The sequence below is a fragment of the Pezoporus wallicus genome, unplaced genomic scaffold (genome assembly GCF_028554395.1).
Source record: "Pezoporus wallicus isolate ANWC-B61680 ecotype Strahan unplaced genomic scaffold, APGP_CSIRO_Pwel_v1 contig_13643, whole genome shotgun sequence".
NCBI classification, from domain to species: Eukaryota; Metazoa; Chordata; class Aves; order Psittaciformes; family Psittacidae; genus Pezoporus; species Pezoporus wallicus.
The window spans coordinates 229,626-252,970 of record NW_026638179.1 but is presented as its reverse complement, the minus strand read 5'-3'; the positions used below and the strand labels follow the sequence as shown (position 1 = coordinate 252,970).

At 42.2% G+C, this 23,345-nt stretch overlaps 1 protein-coding gene across 2 annotated transcripts in view; it reads left to right on the top strand.

Moving 5' to 3' along the window:
- Positions 1 to 23,345, top strand: part of ADAMTS17 (ADAM metallopeptidase with thrombospondin type 1 motif 17) — a 167,701-nt gene that overhangs the window by 33,398 nt on the left and 110,958 nt on the right. For both annotated transcript variants that reach the window (XM_057409745.1, XM_057409744.1), the window contains exons 5-7: positions 1,406 to 1,489; positions 1,966 to 2,123; positions 7,799 to 7,842. In XM_057409745.1, coding sequence (XP_057265728.1) covers positions 1,406 to 1,489; positions 1,966 to 2,123; positions 7,799 to 7,842 — 286 coding nt within the window. The remainder of the gene's footprint in view (positions 1 to 1,405; positions 1,490 to 1,965; positions 2,124 to 7,798; positions 7,843 to 23,345) is intronic.

The window sequence follows — 23,345 nt, the reverse complement described above, 5'->3', positions numbered from 1 at the left end:
TCCGTAGTAAGAGGTTATAGCTTCTCTACCAACATGCCCCCAAGCTAAGCAAATAGTGCCAGCACTTGTCTGCATTTGTATACCAGCCCCAGGGAAGATAAATGGCTTATTGAGCTCATACTGAAGGTCAGCGGGTCAAATACTGAGTAGCGTCTGTCTTGCAATCTGTGCCTAAATTATAGGAAACATTTATGTGTGTGCTTAAATCCAACCCCAAACACTAAGGAGCTTAAGAGCACCTTTACACTGAGCACATTCCTGAGTATTTGCACAAATAGGAAAAAAAAGCCAACCCCAAACCAAGCATTGAAAACACAGTATCCAAAATGTGTTCATGTCTTGGTTTTTTTATAGGAAGTTAGCTGAGCCTCTGTGATACTTCTAGCCAAATGAGCTGTGAGTAAGGAATACAGCTTACCTGGGGCCAAATCCTGCCTCCCGTTAGTCAGGAGTCTCTCTTCTGTAGTCTTGGGTTTATTTTTTCGACTAAGTAGGGAATACAGTATTCATCCAGAGGTTCTTATGTGGTGTTTACACCTTTTTAAAATAAACCCCTCCCTCACCTTTTTTGATATAGTCCATTTAAAGCAGTTGCACACACAGAAATGGGTGGAATAAAATCCTGGCATCAATTAAGATCTTACGTTCTAACCCATAAAAACGAGGTGAGGTATCTGAGCTGGAATGCAGAATCTGGAGAAAGCAGTAAGGTAGTTTCCGGTGCTATTTTTGTATTTCCTGAGGCTTGTGTCATTATGTGCTGCCTTATTACTATTCTCCTATATAAGATATGAAAATAACAGAGGGAAATTGCTTTTCCATTCGATTTCCTGAAGTCTAAAACACACCATTATTTCATCTTGCATTCAGATATCTCTGATATTTAAATGCTGAAGATCCATATTAGTTGGATGCTTCACAGTGTATGTCCATGTTCCTGAGAGTTTGGTTTATGCTTAGATTTCCTTTGAAATATTTCACTCCTTTCTCCTTCTTTGTTGTTTCTCTTGTTTATTCCAGTTAAAAGTATCTTTCTTCCTGCAACTGGCATGTGTAGTTTTTATTATGTTGTCGTATTTTTCATCCCTGAATGCTGAATCTTGCTGAGCTTAGTCACATTGGTCAGGTGGTGAAGCCCAGTGTGATAGGGCAGGAGCAAACCTACTCTGTTTTTCCAAGTGGTTTGGCTACACTGTAATGTGTGGAACTGTTGAGAGCAGTAACATAGTAGCTCTTAAAAATTTTTGATTTTATTGAGTGTAGTAGCACAACCATTTTGGGCTTGTTTTGGGTCATTTTTTTAAGGCCAAATGCCTAACTATAGTCACAATTAGTTCCTACAGTTATTATTAGGTCTTGGTATTCTTACTGATACACTGTGGATGTTTTCTTTGCGTTTTGACAGGTATACAACATGTTTCAACATCAAAGTCTGGGAATTAAAGTCAGCATTCGAGTGACCAAACTAGTGCTGCTTCGCAACCGTCCTGTAAGTTCTAACTCATCTTTACCCTGCAGCTGTGGTTGGACTGTTGTAGTCACACAGGCAGAGCAGAATCCCTGTCTGGGGTGGGGAGTGGGGCATGTCTGGCTACATGATCACCAGCTATGAGTAGTGTCTGCTGCGTTTTACCATGTGGTGTTAAAGGTGGGAAGTGTGGGGGGCTGTGGAAGTGAAAGCAGCTTCTTATACAGCACTACATTCAAAAGTCTCTTAAGTCTGGCTTTTGTATATGTATGATACGAAAGCCATATCACAGAATGCCAGGTTGGAAGGGACCTCAAGGATCATCTGGTCCAACCATTCTAGTCCCTAGCTCACTTGCTCAGATGAAGCTGGTTTTGAACTTTTTGGTCTATCACATCTGTGTTTTTAAGCCTCTGATTTTTCATTGGAGGTCTAATGCTTTATGTAAAGAATGTGACTGATATTTATTCTTTTGTATCTCTTATTTTTCCCAAAAGGCAAAATTGTCCATTGGTCATCATGGAGAGAGGTCTCTGGAGAGCTTTTGTCAATGGCAAAATGAAGAATATGGTGGGGCAAAATACCTTGGTAACAACCAGGTTCCTGGCGCAAGGGATGACACCCCTCCTGTGGATGCTGCTGTTTTTGTAACCAGGTATAGTGAGGTTTGGTTAACCAGTTTACTTCAACCACTAATGGCCTATAGTCAGTGATGGGTTTATCTAGTCTAGCAGTAATCTAAGAAAAAGATCTGTTGATGATGATACATGTGCTACCTATATGCTGTGCAGATGGCTCAGATGAAAGTGGTTTGTCTTCTTTCTGTGATACTTCACAAGGTTGTGCAAAAGCACCTTTCCTCTTGAGCCGCAGTGTTGTTATAGTCATTGTCAGGATAATGTAGCACAGCTGTTACTGTTTTCTCACACCAGCTGGTATAAGTTGGAAAAAAGTTGAGGTTTTGGAGCATAAACCCTTCTTCCTAAAAGAAAGAAGCTGTGGAATTGAGAACCAGTTGAGAACACGTGCTCTGTGTGTAATTAGGTACGAAACAACTGAACAGTCTGAGAGGAGCAGACAGTGTATCAGTAGTGGGGATGTCACTAGTGCTGTACATGCTAGAAAAACACTACTGCCTCCCCAGTTCTTCCCCAGATTGAGACAGGAAATGTCTGTACTGCAGTTTGATATCATTTACCACTTTCACCTTTTTTTCTCTGCCAACAGTGTAGGTAGGAATACATGTTTTTGCATAAACTGCCATTGTGATTGCAATAATCCCCTGGGTTAAAAGTCACATTGCAAACTATCCATGGGATTTTGGTGTATGTTCAGTAAAATAGCTGGTGAGCAGGGCATGGGGCCTGCAAAGTTCCTAAAGAATGCACCTTCACAGACATGAGTGCAGCTCCCACAAATCCATGTCTCTCCTCTGTATTCAGTGTAGTCCAACCAAGCACTTAAGCAGATACTTAACATTTTAGACAGGGTGAATAGTTCCTTTGAAGTCAATGGGCTGCACATCCTGGTTATAGTTAAGCATATACTTCACTGGACCAGAGCCTAAAAAAATAACTAACATTTTTGCTAAACTCATCTCAGCATCCAGTTGTCCCACATGACAAGCCAGGCATACAGAATCTCTTCTGATGTGCTCAAAGCACATAGTGCAGGAATAAGCAGAGCACTTCATCTGTGCAGTCTCTCTGCAGCTTATGAAATTGAATGTATAATGAGTTGGACTTGGGCTTCTGAAAGAATTGTAGAAAGACTTTGTAGGAAGAATTGTTCAATAGATTTTCAGGGGTTTGCAGCCAGAATACCTGGAGAAGTACAGGATTGGTTGGGCTAGAAACTAAGTTCAGATTGTGTGAGAAAGTTCAGTCTAGGGAGCACATTGCTGTGCATTAGAACAGGATTTTTCCTGTTTGATAGGCCATCAGTGTGTACTTGTGGTCTTTTTCCTTCCTTCTTGCTATGTCTTGTGATCCTTAACCCATCTTGCTTCTGCTGCATAGAGGATACAGTGTTGCTTGGAAGACTTCTGGCCCAGCAGCCTGATTCCTGTGTCAGGGAAATGAGGCTTTCTACTCTTGGCGTTGGAAGTGCATGTATGTATGTGTGTGTGTGTGTGTCCCTGGACCCTCCCCAGACTGTCCAGATGGACCACTGGTAGAGGATGTGGGAGCAACAACATGTCCAGCACAAGCAATTGGGCCAGAAAAAGCAGAAGCTGAATTTTCAGCAGCTGCAGCTGCTTTAGGACTAGAAACAGATTCTGTAGGGTCAACCTCTGAAGAAATCCCTGTGGTTCCAATCTGGCTGTGCTCATCTGAAACACCAAGGCGCACTTGTCTTTTGAAACTTCACCTCTAGCTGATGTTCCCCATGTACTCATCTGTATGCAGAAGGAGATTATCTAGATGGTAAATATCTCTCCTGTGGGACTTTGATAGTATCCCCTATCAAGTTCCAGGAAAAAGGCAAACTATGTCTGTGAAATAAGATGTACCATTGTCCAGTTCAGTAAATAAATGAGACAGTGAGAATAATCTGTTATAGCCCTGAAGGTCTGAGTATAGTGTTATATATGTAATCTGCCTTTTCTTGTTCAAATTCTGGTTTTGAACTTGCAGAAATTCAAATCTCTTGTCATGTGTGGATAATGTACTTCATATTTTAATGGGCAACTGACCAGAATAACTTCTCTTTGTGGGATCTGTATCTTCAGTGATCTTAGAAGTATGTCTCATTGGAAACATATTCCCCCTCTTGATCTGTCTTTTGCATTCCCTAGGAAATCTTCAGACACACTGATGTTCTCCCCACCTCCTGGCTGTAGGTTCTTGGGCCACTTACTAGTGATATGTAATAGCAGAGAGAAGAGTGACATAACCCTGACAGGAACAGCACTTAGAGCTGTCATTAAGCAAAGACATGGGTTTATTTTCCTGACATAGTGGTGTAGCTTTTCCATTTGCAGCCTGCTCCTCCCTTCCACATTTCTCCAGCCTTTTGCCTTCCCATTAAATGGGCAAATGAAGCAATTCAACGTGCATTGAGAAAACTGGGTGCAGAGTGCTACTAAATGTATATATGGACGTGGAAAGTTTTCTTTGGCAGCTGTACCAATTTCCTCTGTCCTTTAGCTTTATGACCCTGCAGGGTGAAACTGGTCAAAAGATGTCATTTGAAGGATGCTGGGAAGGGGCTGCTAAACAGAATGCTTCTTATTCATGTTGCACAGTTCAGCTACTGTCTTTCTTTCTTGCAGGAAGGACTTGAATTGCAGAATTTAGCTTAGCACAGTTAGGTATTTTTTTCCAGTTTGTGTGAGCCAGATGGAAGAGTGACTGTAGGAGGAGTTCTGAGCTCTTCTTTTCTGTCCATTTTTATTGAACAAAACAACTGACTTGTTGTCATCATTTTAGAAGAATTGTTGAAGTCTGCTAATGGAAACTGTCTGCAGTTATCTACCACAAGTGATAGTGACTGAGATTTTCACAGGTCCCTAGAAGATGAGAATACATGTCCTGCTTGATTCAGTCAGGGGCTAAAAGTGGAGAGTAAGATTGCTTCACAGCTGCAGTGTGTGATTTCAGTATATTGTCTGAGACTGAATATGGTAAGGTCAGATCTTGGATTTGAACTTCAGCTTCTGGAGTAAGAGTTTTACTCCAACATAGCTCTATAAAAGATTCTCATAACAAAAGGATGTCTCTGTGATAAGAGACATTGCACATGCAATTAAGGTATCTTTTTTATAACTTTGGAGTGTCATTATAGTATCATTCATGTCAAGTTCTTGTGTAAAAAATATACATGGAGTGAAGCTCAAAAACACACCAGGGACAGACCTGTGATTGATACCTTTTTAAAAGCAGAGCAGTTTCAGTGCCATGATGGGGCCATCTTACCTCACTGGTGTGATTGATCCACAGGTGAGGTAGATGTTTCTTAAAGTGTTTTCTCCCCTCTGACTGCTCTGATTGAAAGGCCTGTGGAGTTTCAGTATATAGGTTTTGTGAGGGAGTGGCTGCTTGCCTTTGGAAGAAGTCTGAGACTCATCAAGCTCATTTGGGACTAAAGGTTTGGATGTGCTTTTCTGTTTGGCTAAAGAGTTTTGGGGTAAAATGTTTACAGTAGGTCTGGAGGATTTAAAGTTTAGGATTTTGGTACTTTGAATAGAAGGATGGTGTCTCTTGGACTTGTGTTTATGATAGTTTAAAGAACAGGCAGAGGAGGTTTCATACTTGGAGGCCTGCATGCAGTGAATTGAACAGATCTAGTCATTTCTTGCTGATCTGTTTCAAGTCCTTCGCTGGCCAGACAGAATCACAGCACTCTCTTACAGACAAGGAGTGTTCTGCCTCTCTAGGAGAGTCTGCAAGTTTGCTGGATCATTTACAAGACCCCTCATTTTATGGCATGGTGGTAATTTCTGTAGGGAGCTGCCTGAAAGTATCAGACACCTTTCAGTGTACAACAGAGTGCAGGAGCAAAATTGCTGTGCTTTATTTGCAGAGCTGGCCAGCCCTTGCAAAGAGATGCTTTTCTAGCAATGGCCTCCTGCCATCTACTAATAGTTCAGCTATCTGTTGTCACAAGAAAAGCATCTGTTTGATTTACCAGTTTATATAACATAATAAGTCCTTAAATAAACCTCTGTCAAGTTGGCTCTGGCAACTCAAGCAGGCGTGTTTGTGCCAGCTCCGTCAGGAGACTGTCATTAGTCTTCTCTGGAAAGGCTGGAATGCCAAGGTGTCGAGACACAGTCAGGCTGTGGTGAAAAATGAAAGCTGGGGCTGGTGTGTGGTCGTAGCTTCCGATTCTGTTTTGTTCCCATCTGATTTTTTAACACTTCAGTGGTTGTTACGGTTTTTCTACATTTAAGCATGGTTGGTTTTCAATGTCTGCTTAACAAAAGCTGGTAGAAGCTGTTGTTTCTCTTCTTCCAAGCCCTTGACAACTTGATTTGTGACTTTCAAAGGACTTTGGTGTGAAGGGTTTGGGTTCATCAGCAGCAGTCCTGGGCCTTAAATCCCTTTTCCTATAATCCTAGATTTCATATTTTTCTTCACAAAGAAGTATTTTTAATCTTTCCCTATTTTTATCTTTCTCCAAGTGTTTTCTTTTTCTAAGTATTTATCTTTCTCTAACTATTTTTAATCTTCTCCCTGCCAAACTCTTAAACTCAGACTCCCGCTGGGCACTCAGGCATTTCAAATGTCACACTCCAAATGTACTAATATGATTCTCTCAGTAGCCTCCCTGCAGGGTGAGGAAAGCCATAATGATAGAGATTATGGTTCCTCAGCTTCCCTTGGGAACTCCTGAAATGTTTTAGCACATGCTTTTCTCCAGCTTCTCTTTGTAGCAGATCACATTGCAAAGCAGGTCTGGTGAAGATAGCTCCTAAAAGTTTGGGTTGAAGTGCTTATTGAAATGTATTCAAACCATTAGTTTAGTTGTAAAATACTTTTTCTCCCACACTTGTTCTTCTGTCATGGGGAATCTTATTTACATCTTCTCATGTGAAGTATCATTGCTTAGATGGTGAACTTCAAGGCTTTTTATTCTTTCTGTTTAATACAGTTCCATGGATCCCTGGTTGATTTGTGGGTGTCAAGGGCACAGGTAGTACCTCCTGTCTTGATGAGATGTGGGGGAGTAACAGAGACCAAATGAAGTCTCTTGAACCTCTCTGTGTTGGGTTCAAATCATAAAATGGCAAATTGGACTGTAATGAGTGTAGCTGAAGCCAATTCACCTGGCTGTTACCTGGCAAATCTTGAAGTTCTCTTCCTTCGTCCTTGTCAACATCAGTCTTCTCTATTAGATCCTGCTCCTTTCTTGTCCTTTACTATACTAGTGTAAGAAGAAAAAAACCTGAAGAATTAAGAATTTCTGGCTGTACGTATTCAGTTCTGTGTCTCCAGGCAGCGCCCCAACACATCTCCTCCTCCCACTTTTAATGGCGCTGTTACGTCACAGAGTGCGTGCTCCTTTTTGTTACAGTTCTCTTGTGAAAATAAGAGGTTCAGGTTTAATCCAGTTGCAGAAGTCTGACATCACAGAGTGAGGCTCTTTTACATGCTGAGGTCTGTTAAACTGGACTGTAGTATATGGAGCTGATTCACATAATTGCTGTAATCTCGCAGTAGCAATCAGTGCTATCTGTGTTGTCATCGTGTAGCCTGCACAGCAGTTGTAAAAAAAACCCTCAAACCTCAACACCCATGATATGTGAGTCATGCATCACTGCTTTTCCCTAGCCTCAAGTCTGGAGGCACAGGATACATTTCACTTCTGTTCTGTTTTTCTTTCTAGGACAGATTTCTGCGTACACAAAGACGAGCCTTGTGACACTGTGGGTAAGTCAAAGAAGTAGGGCAGAGTGTTTTGATAGCCAACACCATGCTAAGAGGAGCTTTCTGGGCTTGGTTTGCTTTAAAGTTGCTTTTGCTATTCTGTATGTCTCTGTGATACCAATAGGGATTAGTTGAGCAGGGCATGAATTATAAATAAAATGTTGATTAAATATTAACCCCTTGTATGCACTGGAGGCCTCTGAGTTCAGGAAGTGATCTGAAATATTCCTGCTTTGAAGTGGATGTAGAATTAGATAAACTGGAGATTAAGAAACTGTCTTTTGGTGTGTCTGTACAATGCTACTTTCAGTACTCTCTCGCCTAAAAGAAGAACTTGCCAATTAATGAATGTATTTCCCATTGTAAGAACCTGTGTAACACTCCCAGATCAAACTGGCACTCAGACACCAGAGAAGAATACCTCATTGTAGGAAAGCCAAGTTAAATCTTGTGTTCTGCCTCCTACTTCTCCTACTTCCTAACTGCCTTTAATCTTATCCAAACCCTGGATACACAGGGTCCTTACATCCCACACGTTAAATAATTTATTTATTTATGTAGCTTAGGTAGCAGTAACCTTCACTGTACCTGTCCTCCTGGTATCTTTAAGTAGCTACGGTGTTTGGAGGCACAGCTCAACATCCTCTCCATGATGATTGCGTGACTTTTTTTAGGCTTGCCTCTAAGTCAAGTGGCCCCTTATCCTACATCCTGTGTAAACTTGGAGTGGATCCTGATTTTCAGCTGATCTTATAGTCCAGTGTTCAGAGAAACACAGATCTAGAGCTTGCTTTGCTTTACCACCCAATAGTGGGTGATGAAGAGCACGGGGGGAAATGCTTTCAGCAGGAGCTCTGGAAGTACCTACAGAAGCCTCAACCCAGAAGGCAGGTCCTTCCCCTTCTGTGTTGTGGGGATTGATCAGGTAAAAGGAGGAAATACAGAGCTGAAAAACACATTTTCTTTTCAAACATGGGCAAGGACTGGCCTCTATGTCCAAGGTCTTTTTTTCCAGTCAGAATCTCTCACAATCATTTATTCTGTGCCCAAGGGAAAACACCCTTCCACTGAGAAGGGTTTTTATACCATGTACCTGCATCTGGACATGGCTGTGGTAAGATGCAATAAAGTAACAGAAAGAAAGAAGCTGATGGCAGACACATGCTGACTAAGGTCAGAGCTCTTTCCATTTGTAAAGACAGTATTGTTGAAGATCTCTATTCAGGGAATTATATTGCCATAGACAGCATGACTAAGGAAATATTTTTATAACTTCTTTTCTGTTCTTACAATACCCAAGTACTTTCTTGTGCTGCAACTTGCTGCAGGCTGTGGCTGCAGTGGAGAAAGCGGAAGATCAGAGCAACAAAGATTAAACTCATTTGTGACTCTTTTCAGCATAGTTTTTCCAAGATATTTAAAGGTGGATGCTCCTGGGACAAAACCAGCCTGGCCTCTTTGCTGTCTTCAGTCCTACTTTTCCTTCCTTCCTTCCTTCCTTCTCCCTGACAGTTTTATTATGTAGCAGCAAAGCAACAGTATCTTCAGTTACGCGTTTTCTATGCCCCACTGTTTCTGTTGTCTGAACCCAGAGATGGTGTGCTGTCTCTGTTGTTGCCAGGTTCCTATTCCTAATTCTAGCTCCCAAGATAGTCCACTGCAAAACAGCAACGTTACCTGTGAAAGCAAGAAGCTAGCAGAGTGGAATCATATTTGGTCTTTCAGTAGTGCTGAGGGTATAACACTCCCCAAAGTTCTTTAGAACAGCAACTTGCTTTCATTTCTTGCCTTATGCTTCACTTCTATATATTAAGAACATGACCTCAGCAGATGCGTATGTGGTTTTGTACCTGCTTATGGATGAAGTTGGCCATTGCAATGTGGTATGCTGCGATCCTGTAAAGGAAGAAACATCTTTCTGGTGAGCAGGCATTCCCCTAAACTAGGAGACTGAGGCTACTTCTCTATATAAGGGAGAGGATCTGGGCTCTAGACTCCTGATTTCTATTCCCAGTTCTGGCATTGACTCATTGTGTGACATTTGGCAAGTCACATTCTGAATGCTTCTGTCTACCTCCATGAAATGAGGATTTTGAGTGCAAAGCTACAGGAGATTGCATGGCTTAAGAACTTCTCACCTAAAGCAGCATGTTGTCCTTGATTATACGATGCAATACAAGCCCAGAATCTAATGTTTCTTAGTCATGTTCAGGAGACTACAAAGAATCTATTAGACAATGTGTACTGAAATCAGAGGACTCGGAGAGCTGCAGGTAACGGGTGTTTTAGTGACAGTTCCTTGATTTTCTTTGTGAGAAATATGGAAGCAAAACTTTCCCTGATGGAAGTATGGAGGCCCAGTGTTGTTCGGAAGTGGGATTATGAAGTTTAAATCGCCTATAAGAGGTGTTCGTTTGTGCTTAGAAAGATCCATATTGAAAAACCTGTCTGGAATCTTTGCCTGCCATGCAGACACCGAGAGAAAACAGCAGCAGCAGGTTTGTATTTGTATTCTGGCAGGAGCCCCTCACTGAAACCAGTTGCTCTGGGGACTTGGTTCAAATTTTCTTGGCCCAGCTGCCAAAGTAGTGTGGAAGGTTACATAATGGCTGAAACAAGCTCAAAAATGGTGAAAATATGTAGGTATGTCTTTGTGGGGTGAGACCCCACTGCCTGCATCAAGAAACAGGACCACGTTTGTTTAAGAAATAGTTTGTTAATGCTCATTGCTCCATTTGGTTGTGTGAGTTAGCTTTGAGAAGGAATGAATTCCAAAAGAGGTGGATGGAAGGAAAACGACATGACTGTGTGCAATAGATTTACAACAATTGTGCTTCCACAGCCTCTGTTGTGGGACCCCTGATACTCTCTGCGACTCGAGCAGGAAAGGTTGGCTTTGTGCAATGCAGCCTTGTCACACAGCGCTCAAAAAGCTTGCAGTGTGCTGCTGCTTCAGACTCATCTCTCGTGATGTGACTAACCAGATCTGCCGTTTCCTGCAGAAAAATCTTTGTTCCAATTGAGCTGCCTCTAAGCCAGCCAAATTGAGAGTTTAATGTCTAGCTATTAATATCGGGCTGCAGCTTGGAGCCTTGCACGTTGTCAGGATCCAACCTTTCTGTGACATAAGCAGATTGAGAATGCCCCTTTCGTTCAGTATTTCCACTGCTAGTGCCAAATAAGCAGCTTTACGGTTAGTTAGGAATGATCCTGCATATTTCAAGGCAAAGCTTGGCCTTGATTCCTCAGTGTACATGTTACCCCAGATCCAAGCTGAAGCTTCCCTGTATTCAGCTAATAATAAAAGTGGGGGCAGTGTGGAACTGGGAAATGGAAAATGAGAATGTGTCTTAAATATCCTTAAATTGCCCTGGTTAAAAATGTCTTTACCTCTGCTGCAGTCACATGTGCTTTTCTGTGGCTTGACGCTGGGGAAAAGAAAGCAGAGTGTAGTGTGTATGCTGCAGATGGGCAGGTTTAATTGAAGGAATAGCTGCCTGGAGAAAACCAAGCATCAGAGCAGGGGTGATTGAGAAACAAGAGTTTTCCACAGTTTCCACAAGTGAATCAATGTTTGTGTGAAAAACATTCCCATCTCCTGGCTGGCTTTAATTAAAGGTCTCAAAGGTAACTTCCAAAAGTCCTGAAGATTAGAAATTCTTCCAGAATTTGTCTTTTTTCTTGACTCTTCCCAAATCCAATATGTGAATGGGGAAATTGAGGTTTGGTTTAGCCTGTGCTGCTGACTGCAGAGATGGCATCCTGCTGCACCAATGTCTTCGTATCTTAGTCTCTCCCTTCCTTCCAAAGTGCAGTTAGAGAGCTATGGGTGAAAAGTGCTATGAGAGAGCTGCATGTTATGGTGCTATTAACCAACTTCCCTCCCTTTGTAGCTACACCCTGCTTTCTTCTTAGGATTTTATTGTATTAAAGTGTTTCAAAATGTGCCCAAACAACATTTGGTCCAGGTCTCCAAGTAGATTTCATCCTTTTTTAATTCCATGTAAAACACCTGAATAAGGCACTGCACATTCCTACCTTCTTGGCTGTTTGCTGCACAGTTGGGTGGCCTCCTGCCCACAGCCAAGTAACAGTTCTGGTTGTCCTGCTGGTACTGTGTGCTGTTCATCTAAATCTTCCTCCCAGTGTGATACTGATTCCAGTCCCCTGAGAGTGTCACAACAGAGAATTAATCCCTAAGGAAAGGGAAAGGACTAGCTGCTGTGCTGTGAGTGGAAAAGAAAAAGAGTTCTCACATTAAAAACATTTTCCGTAGTGGTTCGTGTTGAATGTTTCTGTATATTCCAGGGCGGGTTTTTAGTTGATGCCAGAATAAATAGAAATACCTGCTGCTTAAAACAATTCATTAGAGAAGCAGTGCCTGGCTTTAGCAAAAGGCTTGCTGGGGCTGTCCTTCAGACCAAAACCAAGCACACTTTAATGCATTAAAATGAACATACTCTAGGTTAAAATGTCGCTTAAAGGAACACTGGCAGGTTGATTCAGAGTTTGTGAAAGGAAGAGACCTCCCAGCACTGCATTTTACTGTCACTTGTGGCTCTGTAGGGCAATAGAGTGTCAGGCTGGCTTTATGAAACCAAAGGGAGCTGTGGTACAGTGCAGTGGAAGACTTTTTCCCCTTGTCTGTTGGTTGCTAGGGAATAAGTGCTCGGCTGCACAACCCAGACAGTGCAGGACTGTGCTATTGGGCATATTCATCACTACCATCTCAGGCCCCACCCTACACACAACAGCCTTCCAATTTCTTTTCACCAGCTAGCAATCTCTTCTCTTCCAAATTCCCACTGAAAAAACAGTGTGCCAAGTGAGCGTAACATAAGATTGCAGAACTTTTATTAGAAGCCCTGGGATGAGCACAGCCACTCGAGTAATGAGGAATTCCTGCTGCCATAACCTTTCCTCTTCTTCATCTCCGTGTCCTGTGTGCGCTTCTCCTTGTTTCAGAGACATGGCTTCACATGTGCACAGCTGTTTGCAGGCTCACAGCTAAAGACCAGAGGAAATTCTTGCTTATATCAGGCTCAGGGAGGATTTTGTTAGTGAGCAGGATCAGCATCGTGGTCGTGTTCTTCTATGTTGTCTGAGACATGCGACCCCTCTTTGGGCCTCTGTCAGAAACCTGGTGGAGGTTTTTCGTAGAGAGATTAGTTGGTTTGGGGTACCTGAGACATCTTTAGAAAGCCTGATACCCTGCAGATGGTCCTTTGCACTTTCTGAAAACCAGTTGACACGCCTAAAAAGCTATTTGAGCATTCAAAATCCCTGAAATACAAACCTTGCAAAGAAACAATAGTGTCTGAGAGCCAGAAAATGAAACCCAGTAGAAACCACAGTGAAGCTGACCCAGTCTGCTTTTGGAAATACAAGTCAAACAGAAAATACAAAGGGTATATATACCCAATCTGTTCCCCTCCATCCATGTAAAAAATAAAGCTGGGCATGCCAGTTTTAACAGACTACATATTTATTGTTAAATGCATCAGCTCTCTTATTGATTTCTACAAAACCTTAAAGCGTGTGCAATGTAGTTGGTTGAACAAAGCGTTGATACTATTTCATAGAGATTTATTTTCTGTTTGTTGTTACAGAAATTGGAGCATTTGAATTTCATCTGCCCTTGGGTTTGTTTTGCAGCTCAGTAGCCGTGTTTAGGTTTGTCTTTATTCATTCCATATACAAAGGGCAGTGGTGGATTCTTGGTCTCCTTAGCTGAAAAATGAGTGTCTTTCTGGAAGAGACAGAGTATCCAACTACAAAATACTGTCCTTAGTGTGGAGCTTAGCTCCTCCCATTGCAAGGTCTTCTTGTAGAAAAGGGGTGAATGATCAGTCTGTTCTTTTATAGGAATTCATTAATCTGTGACTGCTAGTGACTGAGTTTTCAGTTATCTCAACTTTTTTCTTCATCTTTGCTCTGTTTCATGTCTTGGGAGCAAGAATTAACTTGTGTACTTGAAATAAATGCAAGTGTTTAGTGGAGGAAGGGTCAGTGACAGATCTCCTGTACGTTTGTCATTCTTCCCTCTTCCCTGTGTTTCCAGTCCCCAGCTCTCAGTGTCACAGACCCTCAGTGGCTCTCACCATTAACCTTCTTTCCTTGCCTTTTTTGCCAAGGATTTATTTCTCTTCGGTGGTATTTCAGAACTCTTAGAAGCTCTTGCTCAATTTTGCTCCTTCATCTTCCCTTTGTTCAGCTGTGCCTGGACACCAAGAGGCTGCTCTCCCTGGAGAGGCCTGGCTGGTCTGTCTTCCATCACGCTAACCGCATGGCCTGGCCACTGAGCTCATGGAATTTCCCTACATTTACTACACTTTGTTCTTCATAAACCTCTAGCACTTCCTTAGTTGTTCTCCTCCATACATCATTCTCCTTTTGTAGCCCTAAAATGTGTTTTAAGCACTTCTGTTTTCCAACTATTTATCTGTCTGTCTGTCTGCTTAGTAAGCATCCATCCCACAAGATAAAACAATAGGCCTCACAGTGGTGGTATCTGTTTGAAGGTAGCTTTTTCTCCGTGATTTGGAACTAAACACTCTCAGCAGGGAGGAATAACACATTTCCTGTTCTGTACCTGGCCTTTCATTTCCCCCACCATCAAACTGCTATTGGTAATTAATGTTCATAGGTATTCAAGCTGGCTGCTGAAAGACACGCTTAGTCTTTTTTGTCAACTAAGGCAGCATGTCCAAAATCATCTCATCAGCTTACCACCCTGCTGCCATTTGTTAGCATATCTTTGCTGATCTTAAATCTTGCTTGTCTTGTTGCTCACTCAAAACCTCACTCAAGCTTTTGTCTTCCTTATTATGAGTTGCCCCAGAGTTGGTGCAGAATGTTTAAGTGTCTCTCAAAACTTTACCTTCTCCAAGGGTTTTTCTAATAGTCCGTGGTAATGTGTTTTGATAAATACAAGAGAAAACCTTTCTACAATGCTGTGGAAAGGAACTGTAATATTCCTTTACCAGGCAGCATATTTCTGAGTAAATATCCTTCAGGCCATCACATCATCGCTGTACAAGAAGGGCACTGATGACTACTTGAATGAAAGGTATCTTCAGCAAACTTACTGGCTATAAAACTTGTCTTACAGTACTGTCCCATCAGGCACCTAAAACTCCAAACCCAGTCCTAGCTTAATGTCAAATTGGTGTATAACTAAGCTCCTTTCTGTTGCCTTTATTAAAAGGAGTATGTCATGAGGGAAAATATTTGCCATGACTTTGTTGATATTTATTCTGATAGACTGACTGTACTCTTTCATTTCAGCTCCATGTCATAACTCACTTTCTGTGCTAAATCACTGTGCAGTTTGACTGGTACGGGTGCAAACACGTACTGCATTCCACTCCAGGGCCATTTATGTCTGTGTGAAATTATATAGACGTGTACACAACGCACCTGGGAATTTCAGTCTCCTGGCTTAAAGGGCAGATACCTGCATAAGATGTTCCCTTCCCCATCTTTTTAACCCTCACCCCCTTCCTACATTATTGAAAGGACACATTATTATTGTTTTAACTAACAGTTTCCAGTGAATTTATGTGATAGTGTCTTTCAGAAGCAATTCAGTAAGTTTTCCTGCTGTCATGGAGTAAAAGCCAATCAGAAACATAATTTTTTCATGTTTCTTCTCATGTGACTGGCAGTTCCTGTGTTTATGGGTCACCTGAATATATGATGCTAGAACTTCAGAATTATGGTTTTATCCCTTTACAATTTTCTGCCTTGGTTATTTTCTAAATGAGGGATGATTTCTGGGACATTGCCTGAGAACCAAGGCTTTGCTTATGGCTCAATGGCATTTAATCATGATTTAAAGAAATCTCTGCTGTTAATCTCTGAAAGTGGTCATTGTGTTTGCAAACAGACAAGCTGAAGGCAGAAGCCTAATTGATGTCCAGCTTAGTACATGCTGCCAAACAACTGTCAGGAAAAGCTCTGGAACTGCTCCTTGCTACTGTGTGTGTGTGAAGCTGAGAAGCTTTTGAGGCAGACACAAACAGAACAATCTCATTATATTAGGTCTGTGGACAGACTATTTCTGTCTTTAGGGTTTATAGCTTTTCTGCTGTTGCCTCTCTCCTCATCCATGTCAGTGGAGATGTGCAGATTTTACATGCTTTCTGCACTGCTTCACCAGGCTCACACCCCAGCTCCAGCATTTCCCATTGCTCTGAGGATTTGGTTCTCTGGGGGATTTTGACAAGAATTAACATAAACCAAAATCATCTCTTCTGCTTCTGTAGGTTGTTCTGCTTCTCTTCTATAATATAAGGCTGTGGAAAGAGAAATAGTGTTTTCTGGTGCCAAACCTACTGTCAGTACGCTATACCCATTGCTATTGTTATCTGTGCTAAAAATGACAGCCCAAGGTTCTCTGCAGCAGAAAGCAGGATTTTTCCTATGACACACTTCAGACCAGGTGGACAGGGAAAAGACTGAAGTCATAAAAGCATTTGCTCATTGTGTCTTACCCAAGAGCAGGGAACAGATTTGGCACCTCCTGACTCCCAGTTCAGTGCCTTACCCATTCAATTATGGTGCCTCCCTGGTAGACCTGTGCCACTAAATGTTTTTTTGCATTTTAGTTTACCTTTAAAAATCAATTTCTTGAGAAGAAAATGAATTTGTAAATAGGGCTTTTCCTCAGTAAAATACAAAGCTCTTTACCAAAGAGATCAGAACTGTTAACCCCATTGTACTGGGCAAGAAAATGAAGCCTGGACATGTGAAAGGACATGCCAAAGGACAGGGCTGGCTGGGGGCTAAGCCACAGCTCTCAACTCTCAGTCCAGGCCTCTCAGCTGGAGGCAATGCTACCTCTTCTCAGGCCTTCCTAGCGGAAGCTCAGCTTCTTTGGGCAGCAGCCAGATCTTCAGGTCAGTGAAATCCTGATTTAACTCTTCAACAGGCCAGAGGTTTGTGTCTTCTTGCCACTGCCTGGGTCTCTGTTTTTACCTCTGTTCACACATTCCAGTGTGGTCAGTGGCTGCAGTGTGCAGCCACGTGTTGTTTTAGAAAGGCGATGTATTTATAGTTGAGAAACCTCTGAGGTTTTTCTTCTCCTCCTGTCAGCCATAGATGGCTTTTATCCAGTTGACTGCTTTACAGTGCCTTTATCCTTTGCTGGCTTGAAAACACTTCAGATAGTTTCTATTGTTTTATAGACCCTGTAGCTAAAAACCCAAGCTGTGTAAAAACATCTGTACATAACTTTGCAATAGGCTACAGACATGGAGGATAATAAGGCATGATTGCATTCATTGGATAATCAAATAGAAGCATTCCAGTTGCATACAGGATATGTAAGAGTGAAGGAAGGAAATGAAGGACAGTTGCCTACTGTACTTTTACATTTCTTTTGTCTTGCAGTTGCCAAGACTAAATGCAATTTTGAGAGTGAGATTTAAATATTTTAAAGATGAGATTTAACCAGTGATAACCAAGAAAACAGCAGTGGGAAGCATGCACAAAACTCCCCCCTGTCCCTGTCCATAAGAAGGAAGCTTGACCTGCACTGATACTCATTTTGGTTCTTCCTTTTCTACAACTTTGGTTAACCATCTGGCACCATGACCTGGTGTAATAACTAGCCTGTTTTACAGGGTGTCTGGTCCTGGAAGGATTTTGTTACATGAAGTGCACTCAGTAGATTGAAAGTCAGTTTAAGTCCTTGGAATTTTGATAGGTAATCATGTCGGCCATCCCAGCTGATTCTTTCACTCCACAGGAGACTGTGTCCAGAGATAAGATGGTGACTTCATAATTTACTCAAAATTGATGTCTTTGAGGTAATTTTGGTCATCTTTTGGCCTCACCTTAAAACATCTGTCATGGAGATAATGCTCAGCTAAGGATGAGCCTGCTGAATCAGCAAATTCACATTTCTCTGTTGAATGTCCAGAAACCACAGAACAATTCTTTCAGCCTCACTTCTGGGGAAAAGCTTAAACGGGGAGAGGTGAGCAAACAGACCTAACAGATAAAAAGAGATAAAAGAAAGCCAGCATGGTTTCTAGGAAAGGAAGCAAAATCATGGCTCAGTGACTTGTTGGAATTCTTGAAGACTCTTCCTGCCAGAACAGACAAGGAGAAGGGGGAGATGCAGTGAGCTTCACATTCCTGTTTTTTTCTAAAAGCTTATGATGGAGTGCTATTGCAGGAGTTAGTGTCTGATGTCTGTGGTCATGCAGCATGGGAAAGAATTGGTTTCAGTTGCCTTTAAGTAGGAAAAAGTACTGATATTCAGTATGCTGCAGGGAACACAGGCTGCCTTTGGGCTTGTGTCTTTTGAGAGCCGGATTGACTGAGGAGGCCAAAAATAAGACTTTGCATTTCTACACATCATAGGTAGGGAGGAGGCATTAGGAATACTGTATACCTGTGCTGGTATACAGTAAAAGATGTAGATTTTGTAGGACCTCACCAATCTTCATTAACCCCGAGTGAATACAATGTGGCATTTGTGAGCAGTGGCTCTGATATGCTTCAGCTTTTTGTTTTCTCTGAGCTGTCACTTATTTTGACCAGATAAAATGATTCTCTGGGTTGGGATGCAGGCTTACTTCAGTTGATTTTGCCTCCTGGTTAGATCAATGCAAAGCTATCTGAATATATCTCTGCATGAGTACATGTTTGCCTTTCTGTATCCATTGATGTGAATGTATGCAACTTTTGATAATGCTCATTCTGGAAAAGAATTGCTGCCTGTAGATGTGTTGCAGAGAACTTTGAATTAGACCAGGTCTTGTAGAAAACAGTGGGATTTCCTTATCAAGTTCTTGCCAATTTAGAAGGTAGGTGACTGCAGGAGATAGTGAAATCATAGAATCCTAGAATGGGTTGAGTTAGAAAGGACCTTAAGATCATTCAGTTCCAACCCCCTGCCATGGGCAGGGACACCTTCCACTAGACCAGGTTGACCAAGGCTCTCTCTAACCTGGCCTTGAACACTTCAGATTTTAGCCTGATTCTCATTGAGGGGTGTTTATGTGTGTGTGTATATATATATATATATATATGTGTGTGTGTGTGTGTATAAACTGTCCTTTGAACCCATGAACTTTATTAGAGCACAGGGTTTCTGCTACATACACTTTTAATTTTCAGGTTCTGAATCCTATAATGTGCAAGGTATTTGTCTGGATTAGATTGGCAGGTCTTTTTACCTGTTAGATCAGCTGATAGAAATATGTTGAACTTCTTAAAATACAAAATATAACCAAAACCCTCAATCCTAGACGCAACACATGGAGTACCTTTCTCCTCCTGTCCCCTTTCAGCGATTTGCAGAATGCTAAGGATTTCTGTGTTTGCTTAGCTTGGAATTAGGCTTGTGTTTCTACTCTGGTTAGTGCTCATGAGCAGTCAGCAGGTTGAAGGTATTTGTTGGTTTTGTGTGGTTGTGTCACACTTATTTGTGTAGCCATTTTGCCTAATCTGTTTGCACTGAGGCCTGACCATAACCACACTGCTGGGTACACACTAATGCTCTGCTGAGTATCTGCTTGTTGCTTTTAATAATGTCATCCATAAAGCTCTGGCATGTACAGCAATATTTGTGCTGTAGTAGACAAACATAGTAAACACTGTGGTTATGTACAAGAAAACTGGCCTGTAGGTTAGGAAACTCTGGGTGGCTGTTTTTATTTGTTGAAGAGTTGATGTGATGCTTTGAAATGAGTCCATCTGTCTAATGAGACTTTTTGTTCTTAAAATAAAAGAAAAAGATTGAAGTTAGTTTTATTTGGATTTTATATTTTATAGCTGTTTAAGAAACTCATAATCTCATGTTAACTATCATCTGTGCTCCAGTTTGTCTGCTTTTCTAGCTGTCTCTGTTGGTTAGAGAGAAAGTACTATCTCCACTTTGGTCTTATCTGGGTCCAGATATGGATGAAATCCCCTCACTACACCTCTCTCCTGTTTGGTCCTTTCTGTGATAGGTCCCAGCTCTTGACTGCTGCAGTTTGTGCTGCAGCGCAGAGGTGTGTTTGCTGTGATGGTCGGATCCTTGGGATTTCCTTGCCTGAATGCCAGATTTAAAAGTGGTAACTTTTGACTGAGTATCTTGGAACAATCCCTTTCTTTCCTAATTTTATCTTTGTCTGTGTTGCTTCTTGCATTTTCAAACATGGGAAAACTGTAGTGTCTATGTTCGTTCAGTGAACTGGTGTGTTTACACATGCAGAGGACCCACGCATGCACCACTGTCTGTGAGTGTGACTAACACTGAGGTAAGTAAAGCTTTTTGGCTTTACACTGAAGTGAAAAAGAGGAATACCATCCTTCTGGGGCTAGGAACTAAGTAAAAGAAGATAGGAAATGGTTGAATGTGCCTTCTCCAAAGCCAGTGGTAATAATACTCCTGTTGATTTCAGTGAGATTTTGATCAAGGCCATGGTGATTATGATAGCTGGTGCAATTAGATCGGATGTGATACATATTCAACTTCATTTCCAGGAATGCCATGAGGCTGTTTATGTTCTCATTAATCAAGTGGCTTTGTTGGGAAACACAGCTCATTATGTGGCAGCTGACAGGAGGCCACTGCCACTGAGCACCACAGCAGGCTTGAACCAAAATACCCCATCTGCATAGCTGGGAAGTACAGCTGCTCCCCTTGCAAAGCCTCTCCATGAGCCGCTCACTGAGTGGGGTTTGGCAGCTGAGAAAACCTCAATGAGGGACACACAGATTCGATTCAGAACTGGAAATGTACAAGTATATATGAGCTTCTGTACTTCCCAGAGGTGTTCTTAGAGGCACATGAGGCTGGAAGAGGCAGTTCTCCCCTTGCTGGTCCTGATACTTTAGCATAAAGGCCTGGAGAAATAACGTGAACGTGTGTGCATGAAAATGTCCCACTGGTTTCTGCAGGACACTGTGACAGTAAGTTTGTTTAGTGCTGCCTGCAGGTGCAGCCCCCACTGTGAGCCTCTCATGCTTTAATTTCTGAATTCGGATGATAAAGGCCTCAGGACTGGGACTGTGCCTTGACTTGTGTCTGTGAGGCACCACGGACTCTTCTGTCTGCTGTCAATCACTGCAAGGGGCTGAGCGGTATTCATCCAAATCTGTGTTTTCTTTCACAGGAGCTCGAGTCTGAACTTGAGAGATTTCTTTTTATTGAGTGTGAGAAAAGCTCGTGCTGGTCTTTTTCATAGGGAAAAGTTCTCTCCAGCTTGTGTTACTTTAAAGGTGACATTTTATTTTAGAGTAATCTAGAGAAAGAGGCACTTGAGAAAGTAGATTCAGGACATACTGAAATATCTCCAGCTCTATTACCTCTGAAATTAGCCATTACTTGTGTCAGGCTGATGCTGTGATATGTTTATGTCTGCATAAAGCACCGTGTGGGTCCTTCCCTTCCTGTGGGCTGGAAGTTGGAATGCTGAGCTCTGTTTGGGAACCCAGAAGAGGGCCCTGTAGGTTGATAGCCATTTTAACCTGATTTGGTGAATGTATGCATTCAGTGTGCGTGCTTATGTCTGTCCACCCTTTGATGTGTGGCACCATTTGCATGGTACTTAGTTGCCAGCTGGGCTTAACCCATGACAACCAGAAGCTCCGAGTGGAAGCGCAGATGTGTAGGGGATCAAGCCATTAATCTTGCAGTGAGTTTAGGGTTTATTTTTGTGTTGTCACCTCCTCTTCCACCATACTGTCATGCTTTGCCAGAACAAATGTGCTGACTGTGGGACTGTGTGTGGAGAGAAGCGGAGCCATGGCAGTCTGTCTCCTCTTCCTGGCCACCAACAAGGAAGGATCATTTTCACCCCCTAACCCTCGCAGCAGAGGTATTATCCAGTGCTTAGGTACTGGAGACTGGCTTCATTCTCTTACATGGTACAAGCTTTTCAACCCAAGCACAGACTTTAACAGCAGCTCAACCTTATTAATGTTCTCAGGCACAAACCCCAGGCTCATTGGTTTTGTCAAGTCAAGAAGGCTGTGAGGTTAAATCAGCACTCTGCAAAGAATTAAAGCAGGAGGACTACACCAAGAATCACTAAATAAGTTTATCAGTGCACATGTGGACTGGCAGCTTGACAAAGTGAAGCCAGGAGCTTAGACAGCCCTGTAAGTCAGGATGTAGGAGCTGTAATTGAGAAGTATCACAGAAGCAATCTGGAGAAGCATCTGGTCAGAGTTTGATTCTTGTGAATCATGCCGTTCTGCTGGCCTGCACTGCTGGTCGCCTGAGCTGCTCTTGTGTTGCCAGGAGAACAGCTTGACACGCATACAGCGCCTAAAAATACACTTTCAATATTAACATGGTTCAAAAGTATAGATTCATTCAGGTTTTGAGAGTAACAATTGCTTAGTCATTCTTTAAGAACATGGAAAGAATGTAGTGGAGAGCCGTGGAAGAATGCCATTCATCAGCAGCACAGGTGCTCAGCCATCTCCAGAGCTGTCCGCTTCAGCAGCCTGCTCTGAAGCTCTCCAGACACTGAAACATTGTTCATCATACATTGCTGAATGCTGTTTAAGGCTTGCAGGACTGATCCTTGCTCGTGAATCCACCTCCCAACCAACACCACAGCAGGCTGAGATAGGCACGGCTCAGGAAAGCCCTTGAAACTCTTAAAAGAATCTTTTCATTTATTTGAATAGGTTCGTGAGTTTCTTAGTGCTTGCAGTTAAGAGAAAGAAAAACTGGAACCAAATGCTGGACCCTGACTGTTAGCTCTTAAAGCAGATGCTGTTTGCTGCAGAGACTCCAAATATTGTTTCTGATTTATTGCCAAGTCTGACCTTGTCTCTTCATTCTGGAAGGGAGATACTGAGGAATTTGAAGGCTCTGGGATCCCTGCTGCTGAATTCCATGTTCCTCATTGTTTAGCAGGCTCATTAAAAGCTCTGATTTTATCTTTTTCTTCATTCTCTCTGAACTCAGGCCCTCTGAAGCAGATGGCTCAGACGAGTCGCAGGGACAAGCTGACAAACTCAGAACTGGAATTCACAGAACTGATTTGAAAAAGCAAGATGAAAATAGCCTCAGAGGTGGTTTTAGAACCCTAGTTTGCAAACCTGCAGCTATTGCAGGCCATGCCAGGGTGGTTTTTCCATTTGTTGGAAGATTATAACTGCAGATGGAAACTTACCCTGAGAACATGACAGGTCAAAATGAAAATACTGAAATGTTGAAACAATTGTGATTTTTAATAGCAGAAAGTGAAGGGTGAGGTTCATGAAGGTTGTTTAAGGAGGGAAGTAGGTGGAGCTCTGTCCTCTTGTCAGACCATGCAGCAGATGAGAAATGTGGATTCATTTCTAACCGGTGTCTGCTTCAGCCACTGAAGTGGCAGACAGTTATTCACACAGCTCCGCAAGGCCTGATACAGTGCTGAGTTGTCTTGTCACCTTGGTAGGTTGCCTTTTGCATATTGTCATTCCGATGTTTGCATGCAGGTGAGAAGGGAAGATCCTGCTTCGTTCTACAGCAGTTTGTAGGAAGGATCAGCAGGTTAATCTCTGCT